This window comes from Strigops habroptila, chromosome 12, assembly GCF_004027225.2.
Source record: "Strigops habroptila isolate Jane chromosome 12, bStrHab1.2.pri, whole genome shotgun sequence".
NCBI lineage: Eukaryota > Metazoa > Chordata > Aves > Psittaciformes > Psittacidae > Strigops > Strigops habroptila.
In genome coordinates this window covers 24,157,679-24,178,206 of record NC_044288.2, presented here as the reverse complement: position 1 = coordinate 24,178,206, position 20,528 = coordinate 24,157,679, and the positions used below count along the sequence as shown (strand labels likewise).

Sequence of the window (20,528 nt, the reverse complement as noted above, 5' to 3'; positions counted from 1 at the left end):
TATGGTTTCCTTTGTTCAAGGGCAATCAGTGTGAAGAAATATTAATCTTGGCTGGAGCAGAGAGGTACATAGGAGTTGATCTAAAAAAACCCTGTGGACATCAACAGTTCTGCAGTGGCTCGGCCTCAACCTTGCAGGTTTTGGAGTTTCACTTAAGGAATTGAGAGGAGGAAAATACTCAGTAACAGAGGAGTTGACAACAGTCTTTGGCTTAATAACAATCTGTGGTTGATCAGGCTTCCAATTGGTAAAGATGTGCATTCAGGGCTGTATGGTACTGTACTGCAGTGAAAAGAAATGTTAAAATCATGACACGATGCATCTGTCATAGTTTAACCCCAGCTGGCAACGAGGACAGCATCCTGCCTAGAAAGACCTCACCAAACCCAATGCTTTTGGAAGTAATGATTACTAAACTCTGACTCCAGCATCACTCTCCATTTTATTTCTAGAGCTTTTCAGCCCTAAACATGATCTGTTAGCATAGCTTGGTCAGCATATGACATCTTCCCAGCCTCTTTATACGGAAGCCACACCATTTTTCCTTCTCCTTTCTCCACACCTGGGATTGCTACCTTCTCCTCCCAGCCCTGCCAGGACTTTAGTGGCACCTTTAGTGGTGAGGGCCCCAGGGCAGTATTCCCAGCTAGACTCAATTATCTCCAGTTCTGACCAGCCCTGCTCAGCAATCACAGCTCGAGCAAAGTTTGTTCTTTCCTTGCTGCCTTTTGCCTGCATGTGAGCATCTGCATCAGAAGTGCTGTACAGGAACATGCACTGCAGTAACTCCTGAGCAGTGAGGTGTGCCCACAGGACTGGCAAAATACCTCTTTTACTGGCAATGTTTATACTCTGAGCTGAGTAAATCAGCACAGCCAGTTGGAAGAAAAATGTTGCTGATTGTATTGTGTCTCTGCTACAGGCTGTGCCAGCACACACATGCCAGGGAGGGATCAGACCTTTGCACTCTCTTTCTGAGCTCCGTGGGCAGAAGCCTACAGTTGTCTTTGTACTTCATGGCTCTAAAAGTAGTACTTGCCATTCTTCACCCTCATCCTTGCTTTACCTAGTTGTGTGTGAAACTTTGCTCAGGTGGCACATCAAGGTGGGTCTGGCAGTAACATGCATTCTCAGGCAGCAGTAGAGCATGGCTTGGACTTGACCATGCTAAAATGCACTGCACCAAAACTTCAGAAAGATTAATGTGTGGAGGAGGTTTTACAACCTTCATCAGTCTCTGGTTGCAGAAGTAATATTTTCTTCCTTTGTAAAGCCTGGCATAGTTTCAAAGCATGTATTCACTCAGCACCCACTTCAGTGTATTTTAATTGTAACTAAGTGTGCAGAGCACCTCAGGGAAGAAGTATTTAGATGCGACCCATGGAAATCCGTGATGCAGTTAGCTGAATTTTTACTTCTTGGAATAAACAAACCCTGAGTAATAATAAGTTTGCATGTTTTTCTTGTTTTCAAGGGGGGAGAGGTTGGCATTTCTTACATGTTTTGCTCCTCTTCTGTAAATAATGGGTTTTATTATTAGTGATATTTGTAACATTAATATTTGCAGGACTACAGATTAATTTTAGAACATACCTATATGTCAGTTGATTAGGAAGCTGTAGGCAATGTTGCTCAAGCAGCTTTTTGCAAGTTTGTAACTCAGATTCTATGAAGAAAATAACTATTCCAGGTAGCTTTCTTGAGGAGGGAGGTGCTCACATTATTATTTCCTGAAAAATTAATCATTTGGGGTTTTTGTTCAAGTCCCCTTGTGCACAGAAGTTGTCATTTCAAAAACAAGCCAGCCCCACTATGTTCTGCTTCACTTTTGTCTCTTTAATGTGTACCTCTGCATAGGCTAGGTAGCATTTACAAACTGAATTCTCAGTCATTCCAATCACAACAGCAACTTGTTTATCCCTAGTTGTGGTACAAATGCTTTTCTGTGCAGTGCAGGCATGTGTTCTAAATAGCAGCTGTGGAGATGCATTTCTGAGCTGGCAAAGTGGCTAGCTCTTGGCTAGCTTTGTCCTTTGCACTCAACATTCCAGTTGTATTTCCAGTGGTTTTTTTTTGTATCTTTCATAGCAACAATGATATTAATGTGATATTGGTGAATCACTAATGCTTGGGGAGGGGGGCATCTTGGTGGTGCTGTAGCACAAAAGATTAAATGAATTGATGAATGTGTGACAAAGCAAAAAAGTCTTTGGTACAGCCAGGAATTCAAATCCACAGGTTAAAACTCATGTTTCTGCAGAAATTATAGGACTAGAGCCATCTTAAAGGCCTTGTCATACCAGGACTTTCTTTAATTGCATGCGATAATAAGGCTGAGACAAGTACCAAATGTATCTATGTTCCTTAAACATAAAAAAATATGCAAATATCACTTCTGAAGGTAACTGCAACCCTGCTTTTAACTACAGTGTAGTCTGTCATGCAGTGAAATGCTGTCCCCATTTCTGAGACAAGTATCAGTGAGATTGCTTTTTCCTCCCTTGAAAGCGTGGCTGCCATGCAAGGCAGTAAGTATGTTTCTAAGTCATAAAAGTGCTAGAGGTTTTTCCTTGTTGCCTGATCATAAGGAATCAACTTTTGTCTGTATAGATACAAAGGGAGGTATTGGAACTTTGCTAACACTGTCTCTTTCCTGTTTGCAAATTCTGCTAAGAGGTTTTATGAGCTCTTTGCACCAATCCTGCAGCAAAGAGGAAGCAACGAATAATGATTTCCCATCTCAGTTCACCACTTTAAGCTCTAAAGAAAGGTTTGATGATTAAGCTTGACATTTTTCTTCTCACAAGATTAATCCTTACTTTAGGGAGTAATTCCATGTGTATCAGCAAGATTACTCACATGAGTAACCAGCTACAGAATTTGCCTGCAGTACTGTGATTGCCTGGGGGGAAGTACAAGCAACTCTGCAATTAAAATCACAGAAGGAAAAGGAGGCCTGACCTTTTCTTTTTTCTTTTTTATTTTAAGTGTGCGTATATATATATATATGCCTCTGTTTAACTGATGAGTGACAATGGCTTTTGCATTCTGAGGTGTTAGTAGCAGCAGTACAAAATGGCTTCTCTTTAAAAAGAAAGAATTGCTAAATGCTAAAGCTTCATTGTGAAAGGTAGAAAGAGGAGGATCTCTGATGAGGAGTTTTAACTTCAAGGCACCTTACTCTTTCCTTACGTGCACCACATTAGTGGAAATTTCCTTCATTCATTTAAGAAGATAAACAGTTGTAACTTTCTCGTTTGGTTGATGTGACATCAATGACTAGCTGGGACTGCCAGCATTCCAAAAAGGATATCGTCCTCATCTGCAGCCACTCAGGGCTGTGGGGTGGAGCCTGCACACAGGCTGAAGCATTTACAGGTGCATAAGTAGGTAGGGAAGGGCACAGGTGATGCACCTGTCTTGGGAAGGGAGCACTAACACAGGCGTGTCATAACTTATCAGCTGCTGGCTTAGAGCATGAGCTTCTTTGATCCACAAACGCACTCGCCACCGCGCTGCAGCCCACAGTTCCCAAATATTGGTCAAGAACCTCCAGAGATGAGTATCTACTATGAGAACTTTTTCCATCCACAGAACATCCCTAGTCCACAACGACCAAACACCTTTGAGACGACGGATTACAACGCCACTCCCAATCCTTACCTCTGGCTAAATGGACCTTCCATTACCCCACCACCGTATCTCCCAGGATCCAATGCCAGCCCCTTCATTCCTCAGTCTTATGGGATGCAAAGGCAGCTCTTGCCTAACGTGCACGGCTTGGGAGGGACTGACCTTGGCTGGCTTCCTCTCCCATCCCAAGAAGAGCTTATGAAGTTGGTTAGACCACCTTACTCCTACTCTGCACTTATCGCCATGGCTATCCATGGAGCACCTGAAAAGAGGCTGACTCTCAGTCAGATCTACCAGTATGTGGCTGACAACTTCCCCTTTTATAACAAAAGCAAGGCTGGCTGGCAGAACTCCATACGACACAACTTGTCTCTCAACGACTGCTTCAAGAAGGTGCCCCGAGACGAAGATGATCCAGGTAGCGCTCTCTCCACCTCTTCCCCCTCCCTCCTGTTCCCCCTTCCCCCCCAAAACTGAATTCGATTAATCTAAAAATGCCTAATGCATTATAAAGAGACATAAGAGCCTAGATATGGGACATACACACAGTAGTTCTATTTTCATAGGTCTGAACTAGAAGGCATAGTTGAGGTCTGAATCAGTGTGGCTATTAAACCTCTGTAGGAAAGGGGATTCTTTACTGCTCCAGGTCTTCCTGAGAACTGATCAATGTCCTGAGCAGAGGCTCAGGAAGCACAGGAGCAGTCTAATGGAGCAAGTCACATTCAAAACCCATTCAGTGTAATGCATATGGCTTATGTCAAACTGAACTGGGAGTTAATGGAAAGGGGATAAGGCAAACTCAGATTTGTGTTGCTTTAGGGAGTCAACAACAACTCTCAAGAGGCGAGCAGGCTGCTTTTATTTTGTTTGTTTCAAATAGTTTTTGCTTGGAATCACAACTCTGCTGTTTCCAACCCCTTGGCTACTATGCTGTCAGACCATTCCTTTATTTATTGTTTTCTATCAATAGCTGTTAAGAACCACAGGGAACATTTAAAAAACATTCAATTATGCTGCCTCGGAAGGCAAAAAATGTGGTTCTCTCTCGTTAGAGACCTATCCTACCTGGAGGAGCAGCCAGTATGGGGCTACGTTACTCTCTGCTGTAAATTCAGAGGACCAGCTACATAATGAAAATCTCCTTCCCTCACCAAGGAAACAAACCAAGAAAAAACACCTCTCCATGGCTCCACTTGTAGTTTATGTATGTGAAGAGTCAGGGCTAAAGTACACAGCCCAAAACATTACACTTTTTTTCTGAATTCAACAGATTTCTGCTTTTGTGTGATTAAAAAATGCCTATGGTTTTTGCTCATGCAATTGTTCTGTTTCTCTTAAATGAAACATTCTAAAGCTCTAAATAACTGATCTTTTCTGTCTGTGCATATTTTCAAGCTAAGAATATGCCTTTTTTTCCCCTTTGACAGGAAAAGGGAACTACTGGACTCTGGACCCGAACTGTGAAAAGATGTTTGACAATGGAAACTTTCGCAGGAAGAGGAAAAGGAAGTCTGACATTGGGGCTAGTGCTGCCGCTCTTGCATCTGAGAAATCAGAGGACAGTGGCCTGACTGGCAGCCCCAAAGCTGTAGAGCATCAGGATATCTTGGAAAACACATCACCTGGGACTGACAGTTCACCTGAGAAAGGATCTCCACCTCCAGCTTCCAGCAGCCCATGCCTCAGTAACTTCCTCTCCAGTATGACTGCGTATGTTAACGGCTCTAACTCAGGGAGCCGCATGGTGTCTTTGGGACTCAACTCTGAACCCATTGACAAAATGGGTCAGAATATGGTAGGCTTTAATTCCTACTCTCCACTCTCCAATATCCCCAGCCATGGTGTGGGAGAGTGGTCCAATTCTATGCCTTCTAGCCACTTTGGCCATAGCAACTCTGTGCTCAACCAGTTTAACACTCATTTTTACAGCAGTATCAGCACAAACAACACACTGTATTCCAGGGAAGGAACAGAGGTTTAAATGAAGGATTCTGAGACACTTAAGTATAGCTATTTATGAGAGGAAATGATCTGTGGGCAGATGATTAGCGTTAGCCTGTTGTCTCTGGGACCCACACTGCATCCTACGTTCTGACAGCTGCAAACTTGTTACCCATTATACTTATTCAAATCACAAACACCCCACATGCAGCAGCTCCACATAGAAAATCAGGGATCATAACACCAAGGGTAGTGAAGAGTTCTGAGAGACTGTGCTTGTCTTGCTGCCCAGCCATGGTCCTCTAGAGACATCCTTGAGAAGCTACTGTTTGCCTTCGGCATGAAACTTTCTCTGGCATGGCACTAATATTGCTACACTTTTTAAAGTACTAATAGAAATGTTGTTACATCTTTAAATACCCTCTCTTGCTAGTGTAGGCTGGCTGTACTAGACATGCCTAGCAAGTTCTTATTTGGCCAAAGCTGTCCTGAGACACTGAAGGATCTGTAATAAAAACTACTGTAGAGTGAGTAACAACTAACCCTTGAACGGTGAGTGCTCTCTTTGGTTTTCTCTCAAAGTAGTGCATACACTGTCTAAATTGTGATCCCCTTTCAGCCCCACAGGGACCATGGCTGTGAAGCAAGCTAGCATTCTCATGGACACAACAGTCACTTTGAAACTGAAGGGGAGCATAACAAAGTAGAGTGGAATTGCCTGCTGCTGCAGTCAGATCTTCATGTTTCCAAAGTGTTTTCAATTCTAATAACAGGGTCTTTTTTTTTTACTGCCTTCTGCATGCAAATGTCTTCACATAGGAAAAACAGGAGCTGTCCTGAATATACATATAAAATACACGTGTTTTCTAAGAAGAGAACACATTTATTCTATCTTAACATTCTACCTGAGTAATTTCTACTGAGTAAAGAATTTGAATATTGGGGGGGGGGGTGGGAGCAGAGAGGGAAGAAGAAAAGGGAAGTGGAAAGTTTAACTGTCTCTGAGTTTCAATTCCAAAGGCTGGATCTTTCAAAGTACCAGTTGCAGATATTGTAAAAAGTGCCTGTGCTGTATTTTTGTTCTGTTTTGTCAAAGTCCATGCTGTTTGTCCTTGTGTAAATATTAGAAATAATGCTTATTTTTCCTACACTCTAGTCACAAACAAAATTTCAAAATAGATATGAAGTTTTTTCAAACCAACACTTGAATCAAGTTCCACATTTACGTAGGGTGAGATCTCAAACTGGATAGCCTGCAGCATACATAGACAGCAAGTTTAGTTGTTCACATCTGGGCACTCACCAGACTTCTGGAATGATAGAAAACATAATAACGCATTGCAACAGATACCATTTTGCCTTGATTTTTTTTACTTTACATGGGTATAGTTTTGTTACGGACCACCCCAGAAGCATTTTTAATAAAGCGTTTGTACAGAAGAGAGTGTACCTCTGTGTGTGTGTGTGTACTATACTACTCACGTCTTTAAAAGTCTCCTTAATAGTTTGACTTCAGCAATTTGCCTGAGGAAAGAGCAGTCTAATAGTCACAGAAGGTCAGAGACTGAGATAGTGTATGTCTACGCAATCAAATCTGCATGCCGGAGGAACAGAATTGGCTGCTATTATGCAAAATACTATCATTAAATAAAAACCATGTCCATTTCCCTGCTGGAGCTGAGTGGTGCTGATTACTTAAACCTTCAGAAACCAGACTGTATTTTCACCCGCCAATTGGCAGATGTGACTGCAATCTTTTCTGCATTCTTATTTATTATTTTTATGTTTAAACATTTTCAATATCAAGGCTGCCCTGACTATTCATAGTTTTGTACCCACTATGGTAAGTTCTCACTTGGGAGTTGAAACCTACCTACACTGCTAACATTCCTGCCTAACAAAAGAATAAAATGACCTTCTGGTTGTGTCCTTCTGCTGTGACTATAACTTTCTCTGAAGTCAGGCACGTGCTGAGGCATGAGCTGTAACTCCTGCTCTCAGAATTTTACAGCCCTTCCAAGTATCTCAGCCCAGTAGGTGGGCCATAATATGCCCTGCAACGCAGCAGCTGGCAGCAGAGAGACTTGCTCATGTGGCAATTGTGAAGTACACTCAGTCAGTGCTATTATGCCTTGGATTCAGCAGACATACAACAAATTGCCCAGAAATATAGTTCTTGTGGGGTATATGGTTCACAAAACTGAGAGAAAATTGATTTCTCCAGTGCTGAAATGGAAAATATTCCATTATGGACTTACAGAACAGAGTGTAGGGAAAAATAACATGCAAAGTATGCTAAGAAGAATGATGTTGCTAAAAGACAGCAGAAGGTAAAAAGCAACTCCTTTGTCACTCAGCATTTTGTTTGACTCTCTGAGTTCCCAGTCCCAAATAATAAAAGGAAATCCATACAGGTATGAAAAGGGACAAGGGCTTGTGCCACGTTGCTTCCCAGGTGCTGCCAATCAAATACCACCTTCAGCTTATGCACAATGAGGAAGTGGTGCTGATGTGCTAGTTCTTCACAGACAAAGGTATGTTTTCCAGTGCTTTCCTGACCAGAGAGATTAACTGGCTCCTGCAACCTTTCAGCTAACCGAACACATCAGCTCAGTTGATGAAGCTGCTGTTGAAGGAGGAGTGGAAAGATGATTGCATGCCATTTCTTCTCAAATCAGAACTACTTTGTAACAAAACACATTAGGAGCACTGTTCTTCAGCTCTATTTTTGTGTTTTCCAGAGAGAATTGGTTTTGATAACCAGCAATATTGATATGTTCCTGGAGTTGCTGCACATTAGTCTAGCACCTGCAGGGAAACTTAACTACTGTTCTTACATGAGCAGCAGCACTACTCTGTCAAAGGTAATACTATTCGTGTATTTACCGCTATGGTAAACATATCGCTTTTGGAGGGAAAAGCATCTGGTTTTTAAGGGTGGGATTTTGTTGTTGTTTTTAAGTACGACATTAAAGAAGCTGTTAAACTAGGACCTGTAACTAAAATACATTTAGAACATTACAGACCTATAGTCTGATTTACAAACATATTTACTGATTCATGCTCATTCATACCTGTCTTTTAAAGCAAACACCTAAGACTGTTACAAAGTGGAAGAAGAGTAAAGCTAGACCACAAAGCTTAAAGAATTGTATGGAACTGTAAGATTCTGGAATGCCTGACTTTCCAGATGATAAGTTGGTGAGAGGTTAAATGTTACTCTTTCTTCAAAGATGACACCAAGAGGTGTGGTGCAGGTATCTGTAAAGGAAAATCACATTCCAGTCCTGCCAGCATTTACTTCTCCAATAAATAGCAGTGGGTACTTTGGCAGATACGTTCCCAATTACAATGCACTAACCTTTCTCTCATGATGGGATACTTCATGAATTCTTCAGAGTTTAGAAGTGTCAATAGTTTCTTTATTGCTTCATGTGAAAAAATTCCCAGGTGAGGAAAATTATGAACTTCCCCCAGTAGGTTTGCCTAGTTTGGTTCCAGATGAAGTGGGAACGTGAATGATTTAAATATTATTATGGGCAAGTAGGATTGCCATAGTAGACTGAAACAGATGAGATGTGCAGTCAGCAAGCAGGGCAGCATACTCACAAAACAGCCAGAGTCATAAGTTACAAGGGAAAGTACAGGAGTAGCAAAATCAGCTACCTCTGTTCATACAATCATAGAACCAGGAGGCTACAACATTCTGTATGCATGCATTTGCTCCTAGGAAAATAAAGAACTTGTGCAGTGTAAGCTGAGTGCATCTGAAATGGAAATGGTTGCCAGAACAAACAGTGGTCTGTCTGCTCATAGCTTCTTACTGTTGGAAGTGGTCCTTCATTTCTGCTAAGTGTTTCAGAGGCAATCTGAAAGGAGCACCCTACCCCTGAGGTGACAGAACCTTTCTGCACTTACTGTTTTCTTAATTTTTTTTTAAATGTACTTATACTACATGACAAAGACTTCCAGCAATATTCTTCAAATATTAGGTATGCTTTGGTTAGGTAACTGCCCCAAACTGTTGCTACTGCTCTCATTCAACTTTTCCAGCCAAAAATCTCTCCTACTACCTCCTAGTTACTAGTGATGAATCACAGTAATTCATTCCTCTTGCTTCTGTTCCTCTGACAGATTCAAGAGGCCAAGTAAGGTAAGCAGGCACTAAGCAGGTTTTAGCATCAAACTCTATGTGTAATTCCAAGAGGTAAACAGAGCTAAACCTTGGCATGCTGATACTTTCCATGAAAAGCTGTCAGAAGCTGTGATGTAAGTATATTCCACATCAGGAGAGTTTTCCCCTGTGTTTCAAATTTTATCTGGGTGACCTACAACATCAGCATGTCCAGCTGGACTAGTAACATGCTTTTATTCCTGCAAAGCCAGAAGTAATTTGCTCGACATTGTAATGCCAAAAGTTTAACAGCAACATTACACAGATAGTAGCTAATATACATTGCCTGAATTGATGTATATTTCCAAGCAGCACATTAAAAAAGAGGGGTAACATTTGTGTCATCAGGGAAAGCTTTTTATGCTCATACAGGTTCATCTAGGACTCGGGATTTCCATCTTGTCAGGATGTCCCTCAAAGCAATAGAGATTATTTGGATTGCAGCACTATGAGAGATACAAAGCTGTTGAGTTTATTTCTTTTTGTTGCCTTCTAGAGGTGTAGGTTTGTTGTGGCAAAGTACGAGTAAAACAAGAGCAGTAGTAATACTGATGTGCCTTTACAGCTCAGTAGCTATTTTATGCTGCTGTTTGAACAATGTGTTCTGACATGAGCAGCTTATTGTTTGCTAGTTGATGACAAGAGTTTTGTGTATGCAAACTTGCATGCAAATCAGGCTTAATTTATTATGCTTCCCTCCAATAAGCGTGGAGGGAAAAAAGCCCTCACCGTTTAGCTTTAGCAATACATTTTCCTATGAATAGGGCAGCTATTAAATGATTTGTGGAAAGAATGCTAAGAATGCAACAAGTTCAGAGAAGGTGAAGGGATATCTTTTTGCCTTGTCAGCTGGGAACCTGGATATTTAGTGCTGATAACGCCATCATCTAACTTGACTTAAACTATTGTGCCCATAAGACATACCTGCCTTTCACTGTATCACAAGCAGGCAGAGCTCCAATTATAGGCCTTACTTTTATTAACGAAAAGAAAAGAGAAAATAGTTTAGCACAATTCTTGCATGGAAGAAGAAAGGGTGAGGGGTTTGATACGTACTCAATATCTCTGTCTGCTGCTTTGCAGAGGACAGTGTGGCTTCAGCTGCAGTTCCTTTCCCACCCTCAGGCCTGAGGAATTCTCTTGGACCTGCTCTTTAATTTTGGCACTGGAAACAAGTGTTCCTTGGCCAGAATGGGGATGCTTTTGGGATGCTCCAACTTCTTTAAACCCCCAAACTTGCATGATGATTTCCCTTCTGCAGGGAAATAGGTAACATTTCCACAAAGGTAAGGTTTTTAGGGTCTTTTTCTTTTTTGTTCAGGTAATATTACATAATCTAATAGAAAATATCTTAACAAGAAAATTCTACAGGATGAGTTAAAATTAACACTAATAAGCTGGCCTTCTGACAGACCTTACTTGGAGTTTCATTGTGCAGACCTACTTTAATGAGCAATAAAATGAGCATTATTTTTTATTCAACTTTATTGGCTTCATTCCTATGCAATGTGTCAGGTTGACAATATAAACATTCATATTAGAGATATGTCTCTTTGTGTGGACTGAATACCACTTGTAAATGGTGATGAACAAACGCGTGCCCTGCATGCAAATATTGAAAACTCCCTATTCCTGGGATGCTACATATCTTTATATAGCATTCCTATTCCTGGGATATTCTATTCCTGGGATGCTACATTAGTCTTTACTAATTGCCATCAACTATTCAATCTGTCTCCCTTTCTATAACAGGAAAAATTTAGAGCGAAATTTATCTGACACCTTGTTACCTATGGAAAACTTCCTGGGTTGCTACAGAGATAGATAGTCTTGCGTGTTCTAAAATCCCAGCTTCTCTGATAGGACTAGCATGCCTACTGAATTGTGTCTCTGAAAAGGTATCTCACTTTACACTGAAAGCCATCTTCATTCATAGTACCATCAGTGTACAGAGTTATAGCTCTGAAAGATGTTATGTACTGAGACTATTTTAACTTCTCTATCATTTCACATATGTTCTCATTAGTTAGCAGGAGACGTTCTGTTCGTTTCTTATTTGGTCTAAGCATTAAGTTTTATTGACCCCAGATTTGCTCTAAGGAAAAATGCAAATCTTACAAAACCTGAACATTTTTCCAGGACCACAAAATCATCTCTTGCTCTGTTTGGAAGTCACAAATCTAACTGTGGCTAGTTATGGAGCAAGATACTCTTCAAATCTAGATTTATCTAATCCTGTCACCATACACCTTAAGGAGATGTGTGACAAGCAAGCATGCAGAGCACTCATTGTTTTCCTGGTATATCATGTGTACCCTTCAGTATTTTAAAACTACTTTGGTATAAAATGGATGCATCCAAAGAGCATGACAACCTGTAACCTTCTCCCCACAAGCAAGGATAGGACAATGTAAGTCACTTGAAGGTTTGCTTGCAGTATTTTATTTTTGGTTTTCATAGAATGTTATTTAAAGCAAATATTGTAAATTTATGCAATTTTGGATGTTAATGTTCATGCAAATAAATATGCAAAAAGGCATGCTCTTTTATCCCTGGCAAGTTAGTAAGGTAGCCCTTAGACGTTGAAAGCCCTCAGACTACTCTCAATCAGGACTTTTTTTTCCCCTCTATCAAAGAGTATTTAACATTCCGAACCCTGCACAGAAGGGGGAAAATAAGGTCATAGCTGTGGAAAAACCTGTTGATGATAACTGATAATACAAAAATGAAGCAGTCAAGCAGGCTGTGGATAGCATAGGTCAGGTCTACTTAAACAAAAGCAAAGTTAGAAATGCAGGGATAGAAACATGAAAATTCTGGAACATGAGTGAAACAGAAGCCATCAATCGTGGCCAGATTAATCCTTTAATACTGCTGTTATATCCTCATTGCCATGTGGGACAGGTGATGGCTGGAGTGTCCTCTTATTCCAAGTAACTGCTTAAAGGGGGAGCAACACCAACAAACATGACATAGAAAGGGCTGACCTAAACCCTGAAGTGTGAATTCAGAGCACTGATGAGCAAACAAAAAGTCTGCAATTTACACTGAATCTGGGTTCATACCTGATATCAGAACAGCTTATACTCTAGATTCACTCTGTCCTCTGGGTCTGTTGCAAGCTTTAACCATGTGCTGTAGATGCACACCTGGGTTGGAAAGAAGCCACTGGCACTGTGGACTTGGCAGTTATTTTTAAGAGAATGGGATAATTACATTGATAGAAAAGAGAAAATGAGCCATGCACAAATTAAAAATGAAAATTCAATACATGTGTAATTAAATACAAATAATGGAACAGCTCAGTTTAAAAAGTTGCTTATGAAACTGCATCAGACTTGGTAAAAAGGGCCACAAGTCACTCCTGGAAGCAGGCTTTTGCCACTTGCTGGTATTATCTCCAATTTGCTTTACAAATTTAAGGTACACTCGTGAACTAAAGTGAATTTATCTGCTTGTACGCCACACGGTGAAATAGACTGATGCCTAGAGTTTCTGCAGAGTTCTAGAGCCTGGGAACCTGTAATATTTCACTAATTGATGTTTGTTGTAGACTAAATCTAGGCGGAGTATGTCTGCTCCTGCTGCAATAGTTCTATGGATTCCACTTCAAGCGGCACTCACATGTATCTCCAGATGGAGTCCATTGTAGTAACTACAGCACTAATTGAAGTCAACCTCTTTGGTCAATAACACAGGACATTTACTTCTACAGTTGAAAAGGAAGAAAAGAAAATCCTTCTTCTTTAAATTACTCTCTAAAAAGAAAATGCACCTTAAAACTAAACAATTTTTCAACACAGAGTCCTTGGACTACTGTTTCCAAATTTGCCCACACTTAAGGCATGGAGTAATTTCTCTGGGATGTAGAAAGTGACCTACTGATAAATCTGCCGGAAGTTCCAGTTTTTAGAGTCTATGTCATTTTCAAACACTAAAAAAGCTACTATTCACTTTTGAAATCTGTTGTCAGTCTGTCTCTTCTTGGGAGAGACTAGGCAGAAGGTATTACGAAACCACTGCAAGCATTCCCCATGCTCACACAGTGCCCAAACAGAAGTCTGTGGTGGTAGGTAGTAAGCTTGCCTGGATCATGCAGATAGCTAGTTGTGGAGCAGAACAACTATTCCTGTATCTTTCATTAGAAATTGAAAACACCAACTTGGCCATCCCGACCACAACAGAAGAAGGAGATGCTTTATACATTCTACCTGTCTTGTCCAACTTTAAAAGCTTATGGAATCAATTTGAACCAATCAATAAGAAATGCCAGTAGCTGAGGGGAAGATTGAATCAGTTTTCCCCATACTATGAAATCCATTTAGTAAAGCCCAACAGTCAGGTCTTTTGCCCAGATACACAAACTTTGCATTAATATCTTACAAAATCAGTTGTATTTTTTTTTTTCTATAGCACCCTGCCTGACTTGTATTGAAGGAGACTAAAGTGAAAGACGGCCTGATCTTGGCAGCACAGCTCAATTAAGGTAAAGGAATCCACAAAAATCCATTTGTCTGCTAAAGCTGCAGTGAGAACAACTAATCTCTCCCAGCAATAACGTAATTACATGGATTGGCTTTACAAACTCAGTGCTTTGTCTGCCTTATGTTTACATTTGAATACTACTAATAGGTGAGAATAATTTTGTAAGTATTCAATGCAGCCTGATATTTTCCTTTGTGCCCAGTGTATGTTTCGCTTTCAAAGGAAGGAAAATGCTTTAGAAAATTGCCTTCATTAGGCTTCCCTAAAATATCAGTTTCCTGCAAATTTTCAAGGCTGTTCTAGAAATCTTGACGAGATCTCAAAATTTCCATTCCTACTTCTGATTGTGGGACCCCAATATCACAGAACATACCCCCCAAGGCCTGCCTGTTTATTTCTCCCTTTTAAGAGACTTTAAATCCCTTCCCCTTTAGTCTGTAAGGCGATGTTGTTACCATGACAGCTGACAGTCACAGAGAGGACAAGGAGGACATAGCATACCTGGGTTATGATGTGCTTAGTTAAAAATTGTAGTACAATGCAGTGCCCTATACTACAATCAAAGGTACTAGTAGAAACATCAGCATCCTGCTTTGCCCTAGACTCCTTATTCTACCTGTGTGATTATATCTTACAGCGTGTAATTACCTCATTGGTGCAGCCCCCTAAAGAAACAATCGTCCCTCCTTAACTTTTCTGCAAGAGGGAGTTAACACATATTTCCAGTGAACAGACCTACTTACACTGAACTGTGATGGCTCTTTAAAGAATAATAACATCAAACTTTTAATTACCAAATGTGTATCTATATTTTAACCTCATTATACAGAGTTTTAGACTCAGCAGGAGCCATCTTTAACTTTCTGCATCTTTCCTAATTTAGTTAGAAAGCACTCTTACAATGGAGCAGAATTTAACCACCACTGATCATTCTGCAGTTACTTCTAATGTGTGCTGGTAAACAGGTTTACCCTACACTTGCCATGGTATAAGAGGGACAATTGCGAGAAATATAGTCCTTAATTCAACATGTTTCACATAATAGTTGTGAGATAAAAGCAGAGGAGTTATGGAAAATCCCGTGAGAACATTCTTCACATGTTGATGATGCACATTTATAAAGAGGCTTTCCCCTGGCTGAGTTGGTGATACAAATACAACTGCATTTGCAGTTTCCTAATGTCTATGGCATACAGTTTGTGACCGCATTAATTCTGCTACCATGCAACTTGTAGCACTCCTGTAACAGAAGATCACTTAATATCAAGTGAAGACTCTGTACATTCAAATAAAATCACTTCTTATATGACCACAAACATAAACAGCACATGAAACCAAAGAATCCAAGCAGAGATATGAGCACGTGTATTAGTGATCTCAGAATGTAGAAAATTACAGTGAAACATGCAAAAATAAACTTAGTTATGCATTATTTTCATCATGAAAATCTCTATAAATCCGTAAAGTTGTGTTCTGAAATAATTTACTTCTGTTTATATTATTTTTATCAGTTTAATATTGACTGAAAAACCTAAACCCGTTAGTAAGTTAATATTTTTGGGTTCAGTTTTACTTTTTGTTTCTTTTCTTGAAAGGGATTCTTCAGAAAGAGTATTTGAATTGATATTATTGTAGGTCTTAAAGCTCCTGAGCTTATACTCATAAGAAGCACACAATATCCCATCCCCATCTGTACTGGTAACGAAACCTGTATGAAAACGGGTTTCAGTGAACAGATAGAAACAGAAAAGCAGACCCTTGCACACCACTGTAACTGCAATATTGCTGTTAGCTTTTGCAGCTAAACTGGAAGTAAAATTTGAAAGCCGCTCAGGAAAGAAACAAAATAGAGAAGTGCAAATTCTTGTGCAATTTAAGGTTGAAATAAAATGCAAGCATGTCTCATGAACTCTCCTTTCCCATTTGTCTGCATATGCTTTTGTTTTCCTGTAGGAAGCCCACAAAGACATTCAAATTCAAGATTTCACTGGTATTTGTAGAGCAACTAAGTCAACAAATTTTATGTTAAAACAGACATGGGTTTTTTGTGAATAAGTAGTTCAAATTTTTCCCCCAAGACTTTTGAGTATCCTTCCAAAAAAAAGAGCTTCTAGTGTATGCTTTATTTCCTTTCACAGGAACTGAAGAAATTATGGAAATGGTACGAAATGTTAATTCTATCAATAAGAAAACACAATCATATATTTTAGATATTCTGTTTCAAGTGTGACGTGACAGTACTGACATTACCTCATAAAATCCTGGGCAGTTTGAGACAATGTGGAGAAGGATCCATGCAGCAATAGCTGCTCTCTGCGGTGATAAATTCTGAATCTGTAAAGGAAAAACAATGGGGAAAAATATTTGTGTTAACAGTCATTTAGACAGAGACATTTTCATGAAAATTACAACCCAGTAATGTAGAGAAAAGAGAAAACCAGAAATAGTAATTCTCATAATACTGTCAGAAAAATGTCATGTCCATTGTACAGTATGGATATACAATAAGGCATTGAACGGAAAATTATGGAAATAAATGTATTGTTTTAATCATTTACATTTGCATCTTGCTGAAAAAAGCCTAGTATTTAAAAAAAAAGAAGTTTATATTATGCTAAACAAACCGCACAAGTAGTATCAGTCCTATTGAAGAGCAAAGCAAAGCATTTTACTCTAATTTCATGCACGTGTAAGTCACAAGGTCCCACTATATCCATCTAAAATTGGTAAACGGGAGATCAGAATCAGGCCCAGTTCTTGGGGGAAAAATATCACAGATCTATGTTTATAATATTTAGCAATAAAATTTACAGCCCTGTTATCGTCTAGCTATGCAAAAACAAACACTCGTGCAGGTGGAGTGTGCCACATGTTTATATGTAAACAAATGGCCTAATTCTGCCTTAGGGCACTGTAATGTTATAGTGCACAGCTCCAGTGAGATAGCACTGGTTTTGTAGAAACCAGCCAGCACAGGAGAAAGTTAATTTGTCCAAACCACCTAGAGGCAACCTGAGGTGAAGTTCCAGTCAAAGGTAAAGTTCACGTATATAACCAGCCTGGTGACTAGGCATAGATCAGAGCTGAGGGAACAAGTAACGCAGAAGTCTGAGCTTGCCCAAATCATCCACATGGAAACACAGTTTCAGGAGAGCTGCCTGACACCTGCCCAGCCTGCTGCCAGTCTGTCAAAGCAGAACCACATTTGCTCCACATGCTTTTCTCCAGGGTCTCGCTACCACCAGTGACTTCTTTGTACCACTTTCCAGCATGAGGAGAGGGTAAGCCTCTTCAGGCATGCTACGCTAACCTAGGAGGTACTCCTGTGATGTCTTAAACAATATAAAGACGTGAAGGTTGTAGAAGGCTCTGTTTCTCATACTTTCCTGAAAAGCTGTTTCAGGTCATTCATTAAATGTGGAACATAAATTATGCTATATATAGCACCCTCATACTTTTTAATGTAATAGATAATCTTCCAGTTACCTTTTCCAGCCACAGCTAGGAAGTTTGATAATGAAATTGAGATTAAAGGTTTACTGGCAGTCAGGCAGTTTTTCTTGATGTGGCTCATGTGGTACAGAGGAAACCAAGTTGAATGAATGCTACTATTCCTGGAAAGCCAGTTTGTGAAAGCTTTACAGGCTCTCAGCACTCTGTCTTTCTGCCACGAATGTTGAGATTGGCGTTGGTCAGCTGTCAATTTTGCTACACAGCAAGCTGTAAGGAAATGACTGACTGTCACCAGGGGACAGGACAACAGTAGAGAACTACGAAGTTACATCCCTTCTGCAGGGCGGATTTGCTTCCTGAGCACATTGAAGTGGTTTATGGCCTTACCCTGCACACTGGAGGAAGCAACTAGTATGTTTATATCAGAAGCTTTTGTAGGGGTTGTAGAAAACTTCTGACTAAAAGCCCATATTTATTGTGAAAATTAGCCCTTTGGTAGAAACAGGCCAAGGTAATCTAGGCCTTAATAAAAATAACGATTTGTTGCATGAGACATCTCAAGCCTATCTTCACTGCTATAAAAAAGGAGGCATTTAAGTCATTATGTATCTATGATATGTGGTGCCCATGCAACAAAGTGCACTGTTTTGCTCTAAAGCAAGACACAGTTTTATTCTGTATACAACTTAAGGTATTTTTGGCTGGGCTTGGGTGGGAGTTTTTGGTGGTTGGTTGGCTGTTGTTGGATTGTTGGGGTTTGGGGTTTTTTTCCTGTTATGGTTGGTTGACATCATAGATGTAGCAACAGAAAGGCCACATCGGCTTTAGCTCTAAAAGCTTTTTTTCCAGTAGAACAGGAAGGGACCTTTACATAAATCCAGGATTAAAGAGGATAAATGAGTCATGAATTATATTTACAAACAAGTTGCAAGGCTCGTTGTCGAAGGCAGTGGCCTTACTTAAAATGAGGCCATGATGTCATTCAAACGAACTCTTAAGTGAAAAAACAAGTGCTTTTTTTTTACTGTGCTTTTGTTTGTAGGACTGATTTTTCTGCTTTTGTAGCGGATTTACTACGTGTCTGTAGTGCTGACTTCTTTGCTTTGAGCAAAACAAAACTGGCCCAATATATGTCCAAGTTTCCAGAGCACTGATGACTCCCCTGCAACTTGTTATAGTCCAGCCAGTCTTTGGAGCTCTCTTCCTTCACAACCAGTTGCAGCAAAGCATAGAGGCACAAACCTAAAGCTGAAGTCAATATGAATTTTACTGCAACATAGAAATGACATACATGTCAATGATTGCTAAATGGAAAGTGGTTTATTTTTTTTCTTAATATGTTATTCAATTTAGGGCAGAAACAGGTCTGTGTCTCTGCAAATGTTTGAGTTCTGTATGGGAATGCTTAAGACAGACATTCTGGTTCAAAGATCAGTATTTCAGGAAAGGTACAGTCTGATATTGAACATTCATTTCAATATTGTGAACAGTTCACACCATTTTACATCTTGAGTCTGATTACATTTTTATGCACCTGACATTGTGATGAAGAAAGTCCAGTCCCTCCTTTCTAGCCTAAATCACACTTTATATCCTTCACAGTATCTTCCCTTGCAAACCTCATTTTCATTAGGATCCCTGTATTCATTTTTAATCATTTGTTCTCCAGTCTGTATTTTGACTACAGCCCTCTTGCAGCAAGGTGGATTACAGCTCCTGAGTTAGTTACTTTTGTTTGCATGAAGCAAAAACACCGAGGTTGTGATAAAGAACACTGGAATAACAAAACTGTGGACATTTACGTATGAAACAGCAGCAGAAAGACTAAGACTTGAAAGCTATGGGAGTTGATACAGTTTACCACAGCTTGCAACTGTGAGAAACTTCCCCACATGCAGAAAAAATTCTCTCCTTGGAAGAGGTTCTCTTGTTCGATGCCTACCAATCTGTCTTTGGTTATATTATTATGTCCTGTTATCAAAACCTTAGCAATTTTTTCTCAGTAGAAAATATGAAGATCAAATACGAGAAACTTTGGTTAAACTGAAGAAAAAGCAACTAAGTTTTATGCAAAGATGAATCATTAAATTAATAAAACCTGATACAAGTCATTCTAGGTTATGACAGAAAATGGCTGAAGCATTGCAAAGGCTGGAAAGCACATTTTTTCTTTTCTCCTTTTCTTTTAAGACAGGGGGAAAGACACGATCTTTCTAAGTCAGCCAGCTGAACAGAATTTCAAGAAAAATCCTTTGACCATATTAGCAAATACACATCTTTCAGCAAATCTGAATCTGTCAGGAAAAAAAGTCACGCTAAACTAGTCGAAATTCCTCCTCTTTGACAGGGCAGCATCACCATCCTAACAGAAGCAGTGGTGCCTGTCCCGTAAGTGGACTGCAGCAAGGCTTTGGGGACCACACACACTTGGTGTGACAGACTTCACACTTGGCCAGGCGGAATAAGAGCAGACAGGTAAGATCACACCTGAAAGATGGTGTTTAAGCACTGTTCTGCAGAGAGCAGTGCTCAGAGATGCTGAACTCCCAAAACACGTATAGCCCAAGTCTCCCCTCATATACCTATAAATAAAATAACAAGAGTAGCAAACACCTAGAGTAGTGATTCAAAGAAATCACTTCACAGTACACGCTGTAAAGTAAAGCACAGACCTCTATTGGCGCCGGGAGCAGGTGGGGGTTGAAGCCTCCATACACGTGTCCAAAGCATAGTAAATTTCAGGGTTTTTTATACTTTACATTTCCATCTTGATATAATGTCATCTAAAGCATCCACACACACAATTCGTTAAGTTACATAACTGTAGTTCTCTTATCCT

The 20,528-nt window shown here is 40.0% G+C and overlaps 1 protein-coding gene across 2 annotated transcripts; it reads left to right on the top strand.

Moving 5' to 3' along the window:
• The first annotated feature begins 3,331 nt into the window (after nucleotides 1-3,331).
• Nucleotides 3,332-7,026, top strand: FOXI1 (forkhead box I1). 2 transcript variants are annotated; one of them, XM_030503656.1, is made up of 2 exons: nucleotides 3,332-4,085; nucleotides 5,374-5,617. In XM_030503656.1, the coding sequence occupies exons 1-2, from the start codon at nucleotides 3,478-3,480 to the stop codon at nucleotides 5,615-5,617; spliced, it is 852 nt and encodes a 283-aa protein (XP_030359516.1). In that variant the 5' UTR covers nucleotides 3,332-3,477. The 2 variants fall into 2 exon arrangements, with proteins under 2 accessions (XP_030359516.1, XP_030359514.1); XM_030503654.1 differs by having other exon boundaries at nucleotides 3,333-4,051; nucleotides 5,064-7,026.
• Nucleotides 7,027-20,528: the final 13,502 nt, after the last annotated feature.

What these genes read in the sequence shown, in the direction of transcription:
- FOXI1 (XM_030503654.1), top strand. Translation starts at nt 3,478, where the DNA reads ATGAGCTTCTTTGATCCACAAACGCACTCGCCACCGCGCTGCAGCCCA. An exon ending in CCGAGACGAAGATGATCCAG is followed by an intron (nt 4,052 to 5,063) that starts GTAGCGCTCTCT and finishes CCCCTTTGACAG; the next exon opens with GAAAAGGGAACTACTGGACT.